The 18,158-nt window shown below is 35.2% G+C and overlaps 1 protein-coding gene across 5 annotated transcripts in view; it reads left to right on the top strand.

The window, feature by feature from the left end:
* USP45 (ubiquitin specific peptidase 45) overlaps positions 1 to 16,437 on the top strand; it is a 76,254-nt gene extending 59,817 nt beyond the window's left edge. For 3 of the 5 annotated variants that reach the window (XM_049897912.1, XM_049897906.1, XM_049897922.1), the window contains 5 exons: positions 1,289 to 1,964; positions 3,229 to 3,326; positions 6,099 to 6,185; positions 11,803 to 11,956; positions 12,601 to 16,437. In XM_049897912.1, the coding sequence (XP_049753869.1) occupies positions 1,289 to 1,964; positions 3,229 to 3,326; positions 6,099 to 6,185; positions 11,803 to 11,956; positions 12,601 to 12,731 (1,146 nt within the window). In that variant the 3' untranslated portion in view covers positions 12,732 to 16,437. Of the gene's footprint in view, positions 1 to 1,243; positions 1,965 to 3,228; positions 3,327 to 6,098; positions 6,186 to 11,802; positions 11,957 to 12,600 lie in introns of those variants that run through there. The other 2 variants (XM_049897932.1, XM_049897940.1) reach the window with 2 other exon arrangements.
* Positions 16,438 to 18,158: the final 1,721 nt, after the last annotated feature.

Genomic DNA, 18,158 nt, shown 5'->3' with positions numbered 1-18,158 from the left:
GTTCCTGTTAACTGGCTGATGTATCAGCATCACCGAGGAACTGTTTATTAAAACGTTGTCAAACCCCACCCCAGACCTCCTGAATCAGCATTTCTAAATGGTGGTGCCTTGGGTCTGTATTTTCAAAAACAACAACAAACCCTCTCAGGTGATTCTGATGATCACCTGGATTTGGAAACCACTGAATTAGAAGTTAGATGAACTGGATTCCAGACACAGCTATTTTCATTGTTTATCTGTTGGCTAGTTGATCTTGGGCAAGTCACTTAAAATCTGTATGGGTCTGTATTTTCCCACTTGACCATTAATATTTCATACATAATAGGAGTTTGTAGAAAAAAAAGTTACTATGTAAATTCAGCATAGTAGAATTTGTAGGATGTTACCATAAACTTCATTTATTTGTCTAGTGCCCTCTAGTAGGCTAAATGTATATGATGAAAATGAATGTCTTGTTTTCATTCAGGGAGTTCAGAATACTTGATAAACACAGGAGCCTAATGTTATTATCCTGATTTTGAAGATAAAAAAATTGAGGCACAGATACTTTTTTATAATTCATTCCTCTTCCCCACCCCCCAAATAACTGAAAGTGAATACCCAGTCTAGATGTAATTCATGGTGCCTTGCCTTTGTTTTGTCCTGACCCTTAAGATAAGCCATAGGAAAAGAAAAAGACGCAAAAAAGATTTCACCCTTGCGGAACCTTTGAAATATTTCAAGTAGCTTAAAATTTTTGGTTAAATCAGTTAATAATTATTACCAAATTTAGGCTGTTTTATCTGTGTGTCCTTGTATCTTTCTATCACAAGAAACAGGTTGACACTCCTTAGTCTAGTCAGAAAGCAGCAGTCAATAGACAAATTAAAGACTTGATAGAAATAAAATGTTTTCTTCCAGATCTCTAGCAATCATGTGTCATAATGCAGCTCATAATTTACTTTTGTTACTCTTTAACTTGTTGTAAAAATAGATAGTACATTTTCAGTGTTCAAAAATCAACAAATATAGACAGGTTTACAGTTGAATAGGCTCCCTCATAGCCAGGTTTCACAAAGCCCTGTTTCCTTCCCTGCAAGTAAGTAACCACTGTTGTTAGTTTCTTGTGTAGAGGTTTACTTTTAAATTAGAATTATTGATCATATAGTCTATGTAGATTTAGAAGATGGATTTCAGGGGTACTAGAGATAGTATTTAATAATAGTGAGAAGTCTAAATGAGACTTATTTGAATTTATTTTCAGTAAGGTCACAAGATTCTTTTCTCTAAAAACACTGTAAACTTACAGAACCAAGTACTTCATGACAGAAAACATATAAGAAAATTGTCATCTGGAGAAGAGAAAAATGTTGTCATGTATCCAAAAAATGAAAACCTTGGAATGAATGGGGATTCTTCAGTGTCTTTAGCAAGCATCACGAATACTGAGTCAACTCTGAATGAAAGCCCTACTGATGGCAGTGAAAAAGAAGCCAGCCATTCTGAAAGTAGTGTTGATGCTGACAGTGAGGCCTCAGAATCTGAAGGTGCTTCAAAGCAGACTGTGTTGTTTAGACCTGGTAACGTGTCCTGTGTGCACAGAGATGGACCCACTCACCACCTATCAGCAAGTGAATTGCCATACACCAAGGAGACTGACAGTGGTCATGAGGGAATGGCTGATGCTATTTCTGAACTTCGTTTGAGCAACACTGTATCTGGAGATAGAGATCTTGACAAAGAAAATCAGCCACTAAATATCCCACATAATTTGTGTTTTTCAGAGAAGCATATGATATCTCACAGCCCCCAAAATGCTTTTCAGACCCTCTCTCAGAGCTATGTAACTACTTCTAAAGAATGTTCGATTCAGTCCTGTCTCTACCAGTTTACATCTATGGAATTACTAATGGGGAATAACAAACTTCTATGTGAGAATTGTACTGAAAAGAAACAAAAATACCAAAAGGAAACCAGTTCTGCAGGTAAATATTTAGCTTATTATTACTATTTTATTATTAATAGATTATCTGAAAGTAACTAAAGGGTTACAGATCCCAAAATAAGGGAATCTCAGAACCTTATCTCTAGGCCGAGACTCCTGGGATTGGGGATTGTTTTATGCATAGTGTGTCTCAGCACTACAGAAGGTTTTTGTTGAAATAAATTGAAGAGTAGGAAGTATCCTTTTCTGCCTTGAAGATGTAAATCCATGTAATCTTACTTCAGAGGACTAGCTGTCTGAAATCTATCCAGAAGTAATAACCCTAAAATTTATCATTGTATCACTGGTGAGATTAATGTGCTCCATAAATCCCATCAGTCGATTGTAAATTCATAACATAAAGTTTAAATTTGAACATTTCAAATAATTGTATGATATGAAACTAACAGTATAATAGCTATGTTTAGATGAACAGAGAAAAGTGGGAAAAGGGATAATTGGCAAGTAAGAAACTTCCAGTGTATCTCTAGCCTTGATTAAGTGGAGAGAATACTTTGATCTTTACTGACTAGTAATTAAAGAAATAGATTTCTGGGTGGCACAAATGGTTTGCACTTGGCTACTATCGAACGGTTGGCAGTTCAGACCTACCCAGCAGCACTGATGATCTGCTTCTGTAAAGATTACAGCCAAGAAAGCCCTATGGAGCTCAGTTCTACTCTGTAACACGTAAGGTCTCCGTGAGTCAGAGTCAGCTCCATGGTATCAGGTTGAATTTTTAATTAAAGAAATGTCTAGATAGGAGAAGGAAGAAATGCCAGCTTATATTAATCCAAGGTAAATACACAATTGGCCTCATTCAAATCCTAGGTAAGTCCTTTCTAACAGCCTCTTACTAAGACACCCCATGATTCCCAATGGCGTGTGTTCTCCCCTCACTGCAGTGAGTCATTAACCCAACTTGTTTAACTATAGATGTGTTGCTGGTAATGGTTGGCTGAAGTATATTGACATAAGTTACTACTAGTCCATCTGTTTCCCAGCTTCCAAAATTTTGTTGCAAGTGTCACCTCTCCTATTCTTTGTCTTGTAACTGTGTTCCTTTTTTTAAAAAAAAAACCTTTATTGCCATTTTAGTGGATTTTCAGAAAGGAGCAGGGGCACCCTATAACTAGAAGTCCAATTTCTTTTTTAAGCCTTTTCAAAATGTGGTATGATATTTCTATATAAATATTTACTATATTGTATGGTAGATGATATATAAAAATGGAACTTTACAAATAAACTTACTGTGTTTTATGCAGAAAAGAAAGCAGAAGGGGTTTATACTAATGCCAGGAAACAATTGCTCATTTCTGCTGTTCCAGCTATCCTAATTCTCCATCTCAAAAGATTCCAGCAGGTAAAGTTCTTGTAGTCACTTTTATCATATGTTCTGCAGAGTTCTAAGTCCTGTATAATATTGTCAAGTATTAAACAGTGATTTGTTGAATTTAAAAATTTACCATGTGGGGCTTATTGTTTTTCCAGCCTTCATAGTTGATAGGACTTTTATAGTTAAAATTGTTCAATTCACAATATTTGAAGATTTGGGAGAAAGGAACCTAAATGTGTGTGTGTATGCGTGTTTTAGTGGAAAATAAATTTTATTAGGAACACTTACAAGTAGGTAAGTAGTAGAGTACACATGACTTTCTGAACTATCATGATCCCACTGACAGGTGTGCTTGGACTAGGCATGACCACAAAAAAAAAAAAAAAATTTTTTTTTTTTTTTTCCGGCTGGGTCTAAATGCCAGAAAGGGTACCAAGGCAGAGCCCTGCCCCTGTAAGAGAAAACCTAAATACTTTTAACATGTCAGGATTTTCTCCAATTATTTAGTTTCAATCCAATCCATTCTCAATGAGATGATTTTTTTGAATTTGATAAAATAATTTTAAAGTTTCTCAGGAAGAATGAATAAATGAAAATAGTAAACATTTTTTTTTTTAAGTTAGGAGAGGCTTTTTTTTTTATACCAATTTTAAAATAAAACTGTAATAATTGAAACATTATGGTCAGAAAATTCAATAAACATGAATAGAATTTAAAGCTATTATGGTAAAGGAAGAATCTCAAATCAGTTGGGAAGGGGGGTTGATTATTTGGTAAAGGTCTTGGGGAAAAAATATTTGGGAAATAATTTAAGTTTCACATTATACTGTATCAATACTATTTGCAGATAATTTTTTAAAATTTTATAAATCACTGAAAAGACTAAGTATAAAGCCCATGAAAGAAAACACAAGGAAAAGATTGAGAACTGCTCTGATCTTTATTATTTCCTTTCTTCTGGTGGCTATGGGCTTGTTTTGCTGTTCTCTATTTGTTCAAGTTGTGTAGTTGATGTTTTGATTTTGTTCCTTTCTTCTTTATTGATGTGTGCATCTATTGCTATAAATTGACCTCTGAGGACTGTCTTTGCTATGTCCCATAGGTTTTGTTATGATGCATTTTCATTCTCATTTGACTCTAAGAATTTTTTTTTATTCCATCTCTGATTTCTTCTATAACCTAGGGGTTTTTAAGCAGGGTGTTATTCAGTTTCCATGTAGTTGATTTTTTTCCTTACTCTTCCTGTTGTTAATTTCTACTTTGATGGCATTGTGGTCTGAGAAGATACTTTGTATTATCTCAGTGTTTTGGATTTTGTTGAGGGTTGCTCTGTGGCCTAAGATGTAGTCTACTCTGAGAATGTTCCATGTGCGTTGGAAAAGAATGTTATTTGCCTATTTTTTTTTCCATCCTTTGATTTTTAATAACTTTACGCTTTGTTTCTAAGGTATGTCTCTTGTAGACAGCATATTGATGGACCCTGTTTTTTTTTTTATCCATTCTGTCACTCTGTGTCTCTTTATGGGTGCATTCAGTCCATTTATTTTCAGGGTAATTATTGATACGTGTGAGTTTATTGCTGTCATTTTGTAGTGCTTTTTTTTGTGGTGCTGATGTTTTCTTTGTTCCTCTTACAATCGTGTGTTGAGTTCCTTTTATTTGTTGATTTCTTTTGTTTTTGTAGATTTTGTTTTTATTGAGACTTTATGTTTTTCTTCTTTATTTTGATGAGTAGGTTTGTTAACTTTCTTTGTGGTTACCCTGAAATTTACCCTTATCTTTCTAGGTTTGATCTAGTCTATTATTACTTGGTATTGCCTTGCCTTCCTCTCTATTAGGTAGAGCAGCGGCGGGGGGGGGGGGGACGGGGGGAGGTGGGGGTGGGTGGGAAAGCACGTGTTGCAGGTTACTGGGTGCTCTGTCTCCTGTTGGGAGCTCGTGAAGCCGCTTTCCTGTGTTCCTTGTCAGCCAATCTCCAACAGGAGTCCACGGTGGCAAATCTGTGCTGGGTTAGCTGACAATGAACCCCGGCACATATCTCTCCTCGCTCTCAATCCTCTGTCAGTTTCTTATTCCATTCAGTGTTTGGCTGAGTTCTTTATCTCTTCATTTGACACTTCAGGTTCCAGGAATGACGTTTGTCTCTGTTTTATTTAGTTTTATCAGTCTTTGCTGTGGAGGGACAGCGTGGTGCTTCTGTCTATGGCACCGTGTTGGCTGGAAGTCCTCATTTTATTTTTATGTAATACGTAGCATTTACTTTTATTGATCAAACATTTTGAATGTTCAGTATTGTTTTCCTTTGTAATGAGTATCATTGAATTTTAGAACTGAAAAGGACTATCTAATCCACTTGCAGCTGGCCTGCCTGACCTAGATGAGTTTACAGAAGCTGAATTAAATTCTGAAACTTGACTAGAGTCACACAGCTAGCCAATCTTTGAGTCAGGCCTAGAACAGGAGGCTCCTCATTCTTTAGGCAGATACATTTTCATGATAGCATCTGTCAGTAGCTTACTTTCATCACATTGGATTTATTTTTCCATAACTGTTGAAAAGCCACAGTGAAAGTAAGTATTGCCATATTGATCATTGTAAAAATGACAGTGTAAATAATCTTTGCAGTAACAGTTTATGAAACCTAATTATTAATATAGTCATTTGTCAGTTTGGACCATTCATTAGTTACATTTGCATATCTACGAAAAATCTAACTTCTAGGATCCCTCTTGGTTTTAATTAAAACACTGTGCTTTAGATCTAATTTTATTGCATTGAATGTTTTTTGGTCTTTTTAAGGCTGGCTGGAGTCTTCGCAAAGTGAACAGACATGTAGATTTTCCACTCATGCTTGATTTAGCACCATTCTGTTCTGCTACTTGTAAGGTACAGTATATTACTAAGATATTTAATAGACTTTCGAATAGTAGACTTTAAAATATCCTATGTGTTATTTATCCGGAAACCCTGGTGTTATTTATTGGGCCATGCTTTTGTTTGTTTGTTTAAATTTTTATTGTGCTTTAAGTAAAAGTTTACAAATCAAGGCAGTCTCTCACACAAAAACTTATATACACCTTGCTACATACTCCCAATTGCTCTCCACCTAATGAGACAGCCCGCTCCCTCCCCCTACTGTCTTTTCGTGTCCATTTTGCCAGCTTCTAACCCCCTCTACCCTCTCATCTCCCCACCAGGGAGGAGATGCCAGCATAGTCTCAAGTGTCCCCCTGATCCAAGAAGCTCACTCCTCACCAGCATCCCTCTCCATCCCATTGTCCAGTCCAATCCATGCCTGAAGAGTTGGCTTTGGGAATGGATCCTGTCCTGGACCAACAGAAGGTCTGGGGACCATGACCACTGGGGTCCTTCTAGTCTCAGTCAGACCATTAAGTCTGGTGTTTTTACGAGAATTTGGGATCTGCATCCCACTGCTGTCTTGCTCCCTCAGAGGTTCTCTGTTGTTTTCCCTGTCAGGGCAGTCATCGGTTGTAGCCAGGCACCATCTAGTTCTTCTGGTCTCAGGCAGATGTAGTCTCTGGTTCATGTGGCCCTTTCTGTCTCTTGGGCTTATAATTACCACGTGTCCTTGGTGTTCTTCATTCTCCTTTGATCCAGGTGGGTTGAGACCAATTGATGCATCTTAGATGGCTGCTTGCTAGCATTTAAGACCCTAGACGCCTCTCTCCAAGGTGGGATGCAGAATGTTTTCTTAATAGATTTTATTATGCCAGTTGACATAGATGTCCCCTGAAACCATGGTCCCCAAACCCCTACCCCTGCTTTGCTGGCCTTTGAAGCATTCAGTTTTTTCAGGAAACTTCTTTGCTTTTGGTTTAGTCCAGTTGTGCTGACCTTGCCTGTATTGTGTGTTGTCTTTCCTGTCACCTAAAGTAGTTCTTATCCATTATCTAATTAGTGAATACCCCTCTCCCTGCCCCCTTTCGTAACCATCAAAGAATATTTTCTTCTATGTTTAAACTAGTTCTTGAGTTCTTATAATAGTGGTCTTATACAATATTTGTCCTTTTGCAACTGACTAATTTCACTCAGCATAATGCCTTCCAGATTCCTCCATGTTGTGAAATGTTTCACAGATTCATCACTGTTCTTTATCGATGAGTAGTATTCCATTGTGTAAATATACCATAATTTATTTATCCATTCATCCGTTGATGGGCACCTTGGTTGCTTCCATCTTTTTGCTATTGTAAACAGTGCTGCCATGAACATGGGTGTGCATATATCTGTTTGTGTAAAGGCTCTTATTTCTCTAGGATATATTCCAAGGAGTGGGATTGCTGGATCATATAGTAGTTCTGTTTCTAGCTTTTTAAGGAAGCGCCAAATCGATTTCCAAAGTGGTTGTGCCATTTTACATTCCCACCAGCAGTATATAAGTGTTCCAGTCTCTCTACAGCCTTTCCAACATTTGTTGTTTTGTGTTTTTTGGATTAATGCCAACCTTGTTGGAGTGAGATTAAATCTCATTGTAGTTTTGATTTGCATTTCTCTAACGGCTAATGATCGTGAGCATTTCCTCATGTATCTGTTAGCTACCTGAATGTCTTCTTTAGTGAAGTGTCTATTAATATCTTTTGACCATTTTTTAATTGGGTTATTTGTCTTTTCGCAGTTGAGTTTTTGCAGTATCATGTAGATTTTAGAGATCAGGTGCTGATCAGAAGTGTCATAGCTAAAAACTTTTTCCCAGTGTAGGTAATCTTTTTACTCTTTTGGTGAACTCTTTGGATAAGCACAGGTGTTTGATTTTTAGGAGCTCCCAGTTTTCTTTTTTTCAGTTATCTAGTTTTTCTTCTGCATCGTTAGTAATGTTTTGTATACTGTTTTTGCCATGTATTAGGGCTCCTAACGTCGTCCCTATTTTTTCTTCCATGATCTTTATCATTTTAGATTTTATATTTAGGTCTTTGACCCATTTTGAGCTTGTTTGGTGCATGGAGTGAGGTATGGGTCTTGTTTCATTTTTTTGCAGATGGATATTGAGTTATGCCAGCACCATTTGTTAAAAAGACTGTCTTTTCCCCAATTTAACTATTTTGGTGCCTTTGTCAAATATTAACTGCTCACTCATTAGGGGGAGAGTAAATGGGAGTATGTAGTAAGGTGTATATAAGCTTATATGTGACATACTGACTTGATTTGTAAACTTTCACTTAAAGCACAATAAAAATTATTTAAAAAAATATTAACTGCTCATATGTGGATGTCTGGATTCTCAATTGTTTTTGTTTTTAAAAAGCTTTTCCTCAAAAGGGAATTTTATAGTTAGTGAAATTAAATCAGAAGCATATGGAGTATTCAACACACTGACTATGACTTTTGTCCTTTGGGAGACAAAATAGGGAAAGTCGAAAAGATGCATAAGGCCGTGGTGCTATTGAAGATCAAAGCTTCTTGTAAATGCTACTAGAAGCAGATGGTTGTTGAGAGAAGTGAGCAGGTTTTATGCCCAAGGTTTTTGTTGCGAATGGTGAGCTTAATCACCAATAGTTTCAGCATTCTGGAGTTCTGTATATTATTCAAATCAACATATTAGTCATTGTTTTTGACACTATTTTATGTGTACTAAAAAAAAACCCAAACCAATTGCCGTTGAGTCAGTTCTGACTCTTAGTGACCCTATAGTGTGTACTCCGGAGTAAGTATACTTGTCACCCTGAGTATAATACTTTGAAATTGCTAATACTTTAAAAATTAAGTTTAGAAAGCAGATTGGTGTATAATGGCTTATACAAAGTCATTGATTTCATCTGTACATTCCTTTGTTTTCCTTGAGGGACACTAACAGTTATGGGGTAACACAGTGTGCTGTACATGATTACTGCTAAGCAGTCTAGTTTTTTTTGGTATGTGACAGAACACTTATTAAACTTAACATGTCAAATACATTGATAAATCAAAACAAAAATACCTTTAAAATGCAATTTTCTGGTGAATCAATTCATGTGCAGTGGAACACCAACACCATATGTCAGTTAACATTCAGACTTTGATAATATGGTAAATAATAATGATGTTTAGCACACTGTGGCAGTCTGCTTCTGTAAAGATTTACAGCCTTGGAAACCCTATGGGGCAGTTCTATGGTGCCCTCTAGGATCGCTACAAATCGGAATCAACTGAATGGCAGTCGGTTTGGGTTGGGTTCTATTAAATTTATGAAAACAGTATATTTTTTAGAAACTATTGTTTGGAGAATTTCCAGTGTACGCAGAAGTAGAACAGTACGACAAACCCATAGTGCTTGTTTCCAGCAGCAACAACCTTAAATCCTTAGCCAGTCCTGCCCCTTCACATGTTCATTCACTTCCTTCCTCTATATTATTTTTAAGTAAACACCAGACATCATATCATTTCATCTATAAATATTTTACTATCTCTAAAAGAATCTTTTCTTCACTTTTTTAAAACATAAGCGTAATACCTCTTTACCAAAAATATTAACAATAATTCTGTCATATTGTCTAGTGTTCATATTTCCAATTGTCCTTTTTCTTGTTTTGTTTTATGAATTAGGATCCAGACAGGGTCCACACATTATGACTGGATGATATCTTAAGTCTCTTTTAATCTGTAATTTCCTTGATTCCATCTTTCTCCCCTCCTGCCCCTTGCAATTTATTTGTTGGAGAAATTGGGTCAACTTTCTGATAGTTTCCAGTAGTTTAGATTTTGATGATTGTTTCTTTGTCCTCTTTATTTCTTGCAAATTGGTGGCTGCAGGCTTAAACAGATTCAGGTTTATATTCCTTTTGTTTTGGTTTTGGCAAGGGTATGTCATTTCTTTCATTAAAAAAAAAAAAAAAGAAACCCATTGCTGTTGAGTCAATTTCGACTCATAGCTACCCTGTAGAACAGAGTAGAACTGCCCCATAGGGTTTCCAAGGAGCAGCTGGTGGATTTGAACTGCCGACCTTTTGGTTAGCAGCTGAACTCTTAACCACTGTGCCACCAGGGCTCCATTCTTTCATTAAGAGGCACATAATGCCAGTTTTCTATCTTTTTGTGATACTAGCAACCAGTGATGCTCACTGTTAAATCCATTGGTTCATTAAGTATTACAGAATGGTGATGTTGTAATTCTGTCATTCCTTATCCATTTATTTGCTAGAATACTTCTGTAAAGAGAAATTCCTTTCATCTATTTAGTTATCTTTTAGTATAGTTCTTATAGAGAAGGCAGGATAAATGCTTGATTTTTCCCCCTCCCTTTTTAAACCAGTTTTTAAAATAATGAATTAGTTCACTAACATCCTCAAACCATGACCAGTTTAGTTCATCATTATGAATTAATGGATTTAAACATCTTTGATATGTTTTAACCCACTAGATTACTCTTTTTGTATATACTCTAGAATATTACTCTAATAGGCCCACATTTGGCCACTGGAGACCACTTCACATTGGTTCCTGGGTCCTTTTGACATGACCCTAGTGATCTTCCTCTGTGTAGTTATGCCACCAACTGGATATACTGTTCATTTGTTTAATTTTTTATATTTAGGGATTGCTTTTTAAATTTTATTTGTTTAATAGTTACACAAAAATATTTACTAAGTTCTAACATCAAATGTTCAAAACAAGGTAAATTCAAAGAAGTCTAGCTTTTCTCTGTGTCCATTCCACCTGTTTTTTTCCTCCTCTTATAGATAACCATTTTAAAAAGTTATCATTTATCCTTTCATTGCTTAAGATATTAGCAGACAGGTATGTATATTTGTGTTCCCCCTTTAAACAATGATAGCTTACTGTATGTATCCTTTTTCCATCTTAACATTATGCCCTGGAGGCTATTCCATAGCAGTATATGGGGATAGTCTATATTGTATTTTTCAAGCAGCATAATATTCTGTTGTGTGGATGCACTATTAAACCAGTCCCCAGTTTATGGACATTTGAGTTTCTATTCTTTTGCTGTTACAAATAATCCATTAATAGTCTGATGCATGTGTTTTTACATTTTGTTTGGGCAGGGCTGGGCTTACACCTGTGTGACAGAATCCAAAAAATAAAATTGATAAATGTCAGAGTAATATATATGTAATTGAGCTAGATAATGGGGCCCTGATGGTGCACTGGTTAAGTGTTTGGCTACGAACCAAAAGTTTGGCAGTTTGAATCCACTAGCCACTCCTTGGAAACCCTATGGTGTGGTTCTACTCTGTCCCATAGGGTCGCTATGAGTCGGAATCGACTTGATGGCAATGGGTAGTGTGATGTGCTAGATAATAACAGTAATATAAAGGAATTTGTACCTTTTTGCATTCCCACCTGCAATGGTATAATAGTACTCTTCTTCACAGCCCAACCAACAGAAAATATTGTCAAGCTTTTCCATCATGCCATTTTGTGGAAAACATCTCAGTATAGTTTTAATATGCATTTCTCTTATTATATACAGACATAAATTTGGCTTAATTTTCCTTTTAATAATATTTCACTAAATAGTACTAATTTGGGTTTTTTCTTTGTTTAAAAGAATGTAAGTGTGGGAGATAAAGTTCTGTATGGTCTCTATGGAGTAGTGGAACATAGCGGCTCGATGAAAGGAGGCCACTACACCGCTTATGTGAAAGTGAGAACACCCTCTAAGATCTTACCGGAACATATCACTGGAAAGAAAAATGTACCTGGTATGCCATCCTAAGTTGATTTTATTCATTAAAATAATTTAGTCTTCCTTTTCTGGAAGAGATAAGTTAGTATTTCATGGATTCCTCAAGTGGATTCACTTTATGTTAAATGAGAATTACTTCTAAGACTGCCTAGGTAATCTTAAATGTCATATGACTGTACCCTTCTAAAAAAAAAAAAAAAATTTTTTTTTTTTAGGTAATGTGAAATGACACACAGTTTTCTAAAGGTTTCAGTCATCATATATTGTAGTGGAGTAGTACTTTATTTAATGATACCCAAAATTTTTGAAGATGTACCAGGTCCTCAGAATAGAGTTAGAATTGAAAATTTGCTGGCTTCACTTATGGGTCAGCAGACTAACTTTGTTTTCTTTCTCTTCTAGCGAAAATGATTCTTTTCCCTCAGGAAATAACTATTTTCAAGGCTCTCTAACATTTCATTAGATATTTAAAATAAAGTGATACTAATTGGAGATGACTATTTTCTCTGTAATATTAATGCCTCGAAATAGTTAGTTCACTTTGGAAGAAACAGACTTAAGCAGTAAGATCTAGCTGAGGTAAATATAGATTGTGATGAATGTGTTGCTGTTTATAACTTAGAGTAAGAACATAAAACATTTTACTTCTTGTTTTGTTAGGTTTGAAAGAATCTGAGAGTGAATCGACAGGTCAGTGGGTCCATGTTAGTGACACTTATGTGCAGGTGGTTCCAGAATCAAGAGCACTTAGTGCACAAGCTTACCTTCTTTTTTATGAAAGAATATTATAATTCATAATTAATGATAATGGTTATTTAGATCACTTTTATTTAAATGCTGCAGTGATAACTATAATATGTGATGTGCCTTTGTAGTTGTCTCTCTTCTGTAGGAATAGCATGTCTCCCAAATGTTCCCAAACCTTTTCACCATTTTGGTGAACCCTTTTGAAGTAAGTTAAATTTATTCAGTACTTTCAGTTTTATATTATTAAATATAAAAACATGCTTTTTCCAAAATATGTGTCCTGGAATAAAATCAGAGTTTACAGGAAACCCCCTTACGGCTCATTGTTATAAGGATTTATAAATGATACTGGCCAAATCAAATCATCCCTTAAAGCAGTGTTTCCGAAATATAAGTCATATACCACCTTCCTGATTTCACAGCTGTGTGTGTATTATACATATAATTATGTTAATTGTATTTATATATAGATGTGTGTGTATATATAGTCTTTGCTATTGTTTTCTTATTTTTTGTGGTAAAAATATATATAATGAAACATTTATGTATTTTTTTAACCTCATTTTTTTAGCCTCACTTTTTTTTTTAACCATAGCCTTCCTTGTTTTGAGCAATAATATTCCATATTTGATGTGTTGGTTGTATTTTTTCTAATGAACATTAAAATAAATGCATAACTACTAAAGAAAAATTGTTCATTCATATATCACTTAAAATCATCTCAGGGATATCCAGGGGTATATGTACTGTTCTTTGGGAAGCATTGCCATAACACGTAAGTCATGAAGTAATGCCTGATGTGACATGGTTATCTGTCATACGTTGTACTATTCAGCCATATAAAAAAGCACCACTGTAATTTCAGTATTACAGGTTTACAATCAATATATGGATTAGCTTATTGCTTATTGATACCTAAGCATTTTGCTTATTGAGAATCAGAAAAATATTGAAATATTTTATCAACATCTCACTTGCAATTAGCCTATTCATAGTAGAGTTAACAGTAATTTGCAAGTGGTGAGCCAAGTCAAAGTATAATTATAGATAATTGTAACATGCAGAATTGATAAATAGAAGTTGCTTATCCATATGGGATCATATAGTACCTTTGAAATATAATCACCAAATTATATTTGTAAATGATAAGAGAATTGTATTCTTATTGTACTTTAAAAGGGAAGTATTATACATTTTCTAGTTCTGTATTTCGGTAAATATCAAACATGATTTTGAGATCACTTTTTGTCCTCAAAAAGCATCATTAGAAAGTTTAAGTGTATGTAGCTTTTATTTAAATGGGCACAATGTTAGTATTTCTGATTTTCTTATTAAATATTAAATAGTAATCAAAATACTATAGTTTCCTCCTAGAATACAAATGACTGGGCTGTCAAATTTTAGGAAGAAAGGTGTTAGAATTAATTAGGCTTAAATTAAAAAAAAAAAAAAAGGCTACTTCAGCGTCACATTAAACCCATTGCCGTTGAGTCAGTTCCAACTCATAGCGACCCTATAGGACAGAGTAGAACTGCCCCATGAGGTTTCCAAGGAGTGCCTGGTGGATTTGAACTGCCGACCTTTTGGTTAGCAGCCGTAGCACTTAACAACTATGCCACCAGGGTTTCCAGTGTCGCATTATTGAATCAAAATGCATAATTGCATGGTTTAAGCATCCTAATCATTAACACCAACAAATGATACTACAGGCAAGTGCTGGGTAAATGCCTAATCTCAGCTTATTTTCCTCTTGGAAATGTAAGAATAGTAACTATAGATAACCAGGGTTGCCTTTAGACATATGTGTGAATGGTGATTAATGTTAAAGATGGTAATAGTATAGAAAATGCAGAGCTTTAAGATGCACGTTGCACAAATTCTATTTTTAAGTTCTTGAAATTTTAATAGTGGTGTTTTTCTTGATTTTTAACAGTGAAATGATGGAGAAATATATCTTTGTCAGTTAATGTTATGCATAGTCAGGTTGTGCCCTGTAAAAGGTAGTTCATGTATTTTGTGTTTAATTGTAATTGTCAATATTGCAGATTCAGTACCAGTGAATTAAAAAAAGATTTCGTTAAATCTCCTTATTCAAGTCAGCCATCTTGGTAATGGCAATTGCCATTCTATTTTATCCCCCAGAATGTAAATATTAGGTCTCCTGATTTTTCTCCTATAGAAGTTACTATTATGAGGCATATACTTTTTTGGATGGTTACCTGCTTCATGTTTCTTAAAAAAGAGGGAAAGAAAATAAAAGCATTCTTTTCTGTTGCCTCTTGGCTTATTTCTTACACAGTTGAAGTCAGAGATGGTTGAGTGATAGGTATCTCTTCAAGAACAACAATCAAGCAAAGTGCATAGTTCCTCTTTTCATTGGTAGAATGCTGAGAAATGCACCAGAGATACATACTTATCAAGTAGGAGATCTTTTAAGCTTTGCTGTAAATACCAACTGTCTAGTTTTTAATTGAGCAATTGAAATATTGTAGGTTTATAACATTACCTTACTACTCAAGTATTACAGTAGTTTTTATGCTTAACTGGACATTTATTTTTTCAGTATATACTTACTGAACACCTGCTATTTGTCAGGCACTGTGCTGACACTATTTTAACATTTTTTAAAATGTAAAGACCTATATATGTTTTAGACATTGTTCAAGAAGTAACATGCAGATATTTTATTTTCATTTCTTTAGTGTTAAATGAGCTAATTCTGAATTTTTTTTTCAATGGCTTTTTTAGAGTTTATGAATGCTTTTCCCTGGTCTTCTAGAAATGGAATAAACGATTTTGATACCTAAGAATTTTGTAAAGATAGCTTTTGTAATAGGAAAAGTGTGTTAAGTTACACATGGATCTGCATGTAAAAATGTTGTATGTTTTAGTATTTCCAGAGCACATTTGCAGAGATATTAAATGATAAGACTACTGTAATAACAGTCATTTTCCCATGACCTCAGGAAACAATACAAATAAATGAGAATGTTTACAGATCCTCGACATAACTACCGTAGTGTTTGGCTGAATGATTTTAAGAAGTAAAACAGACATGTGTCATTAGCTTTACTTAGACACTGGTTTACAGGGTATGTCTAACTCCAATTCCCCCCTAGTTTTCCCATATTTAAAATGATAAAGTTTTAATTGTGCCAATTATGTGAGTGACACAACTAAATGTATGTCTGTATTTAAGACTGTGCCATTTAATGCTTTAAAAACTGAGATGAAGACCATCTTTTTAGATGGCCAAGGAGAGTGGTAGTTGGTATTAATGGAAAGAGTAGTTAATACCTGTTCTTTTCTTTGAAATGTGCCAACAGAGCTGTTTTACTGTAATATATTTAATAGCTTTTAGTTCATATGTGTGATGATTTTAATCAGTGGTTTTATACATTAGCTGAATAAAATTTCCTGAAGATTAAGCTGTGAAATATGTCAACCTTCATCTAATTTTATAGTACAAAACAATACCCTGTCTACTTAAGTGTATAAACTTTTCTGCATGATATTGAATCAAATAAACCCAAATCAAATATATCTTATATGCAATAAAATTGACCCTTTAGATAGTATCTGGTGCATTATTAAGAAAGACTATTTACATATTTGAAATTATTTTTGTTCATGAAAAATCATCAATGCAAAATTGTTTAAAAGCTAGGTAACTGTTTTAAATTTTGAATAATATGGTTATAATGTCATACCTACTGTTTCATCTTTACATTTTTTGCAGTGTTTTTAATGTCATACCTACTGTTTCATCTTTACATTTTTTGCAGTGTTTTTAGAAAATGCTATGTAGCTTATAAAGCATTATTGTGTTGTTACTGTATAAACATGCATAATAAATATTAAGTTGTTATTTACCTTATATTTCATGATTGGTCCTGGAATTTTTGCAGTACATATTATTGACATAATATTTTATCTACCAACACTATTCAAAATATCCTTCATATTTTAGATGTTAATTATTTCAGAACAAATACCTCATTATGGGCCACTTTCACCCAGATTTCAGTATCTACCAAAGCAATGAGCCTTCATCCTTTCAGATGTTTCTCAAAATGTTTAAGTTATTTAACAGCCTAAGTGCCCGTCAACAGATGAATGGATAAACAAACTACAGTATGTATATACAATGGAATACTACGCAACGATAAGAAATAATGATGCATCTGCAAGACATCTCACAACGTGGTTGAATCTGGAGGGCATTATGCTGAGTGAAATAAGTAAATCACAAATGGACAAATACTGTATGAGAACACTATTATAAAAACTCACAAAAAGATTTCTCATAGAAAGAAACAACCTTTGATTGTTACAACGGGGTGGGGGGGAGGGAAAAACACTAGCTAGATAATAGATAAGTTGTAACTCTGGTGAAGGGTAAGACAGTACACAATACTGGGGAAGTCAGCACAGCTTGACCAAGGCAAAGTCATAGAAGCTTCAGAGATACATCCAGACTCCCTGAGGGACCGAATTAATGGGCTGAGGGCTTTGGGGATCATGGTCTCAGGAACATCTAGCTCAACTGGCATAACATAGTTTATAAAGAAAATGTTCTACATTCTACTTGGATGAGTAGTATCTGGGGTCTTAAAAGCTTGTGAGCGGCCATCTAAGGTACTCCCCTGGTCCGAACCCATCTGGAGTAAGGGAGAATGAAGAAAACCAAAGACACAAGGGAAAGATTAGTCCAAATGACTTACGGGCCACAACTGCCCCAGCCTTCACCAGACTGAGTCCAGTACAACTAGATGGTGCCCAGCTACCACCACCGACTGAGAGGGATTACAATAGAGGGTCTCAGTGAGAGCTGGAGAAAAATGTAGAACAAAATCCAAACTCACAAAAAAAGACCAGTCTTACTAGTCTGACAGAGACTGGAGAAACCCCGAGAGTATGGCCCCCAGACACCCTTTTAACTCAGTACTGAAGGCACTCCTGAGGTTCACCCTTCAGCCAAAGATTAAAGAGGTTCTTAAAACAAACAGTAACACACATAGCTGAACCATGTATGCAATACTAAGTGAGCACAGCAGCCCAGAGGCAAGAAAGAGAAGGCAGGAGGGGACAGGAAAGCTGGACAAATGGAAATGGGGAATCCAAGGTCAAGAAGGGGAGAGTGTTGACACGTCGCAGGGTTGGCAACCAGTGTCACAAAATGTTATGTGTATTAATTGCTTAATGAGTAATTTGCTCTGTAAACCTTCATCTAAAGCACAATAAAAAAAAAAGTGTGCTGAATTATAAAAGATTTTAGGTAAGAATATGCCTGTTGGTGAACATAGGTTTCTCTTTCTCCATTCTGGCTTAAAAACTCAATATGTGTCAATTATTGTTAAGTAACTGAAGTAATTATTTTGTATCCTTCTCATGAAAGTTCCTGGATAGTGTAAATTGTTAACATGCCCTGTTGCTAACCTAAAGGCTGGGGGTTGGAGTCTCCCCAGAGG

The sequence above is a fragment of the Elephas maximus genome, chromosome 1, assembly GCF_024166365.1.
Source record: "Elephas maximus indicus isolate mEleMax1 chromosome 1, mEleMax1 primary haplotype, whole genome shotgun sequence".
Classification (NCBI taxonomy): domain Eukaryota; kingdom Metazoa; phylum Chordata; class Mammalia; order Proboscidea; family Elephantidae; genus Elephas; species Elephas maximus.
The sequence above is the reverse complement of the archived record's forward strand: the minus strand, read 5'-3'. Positions and strand labels throughout refer to the sequence as shown.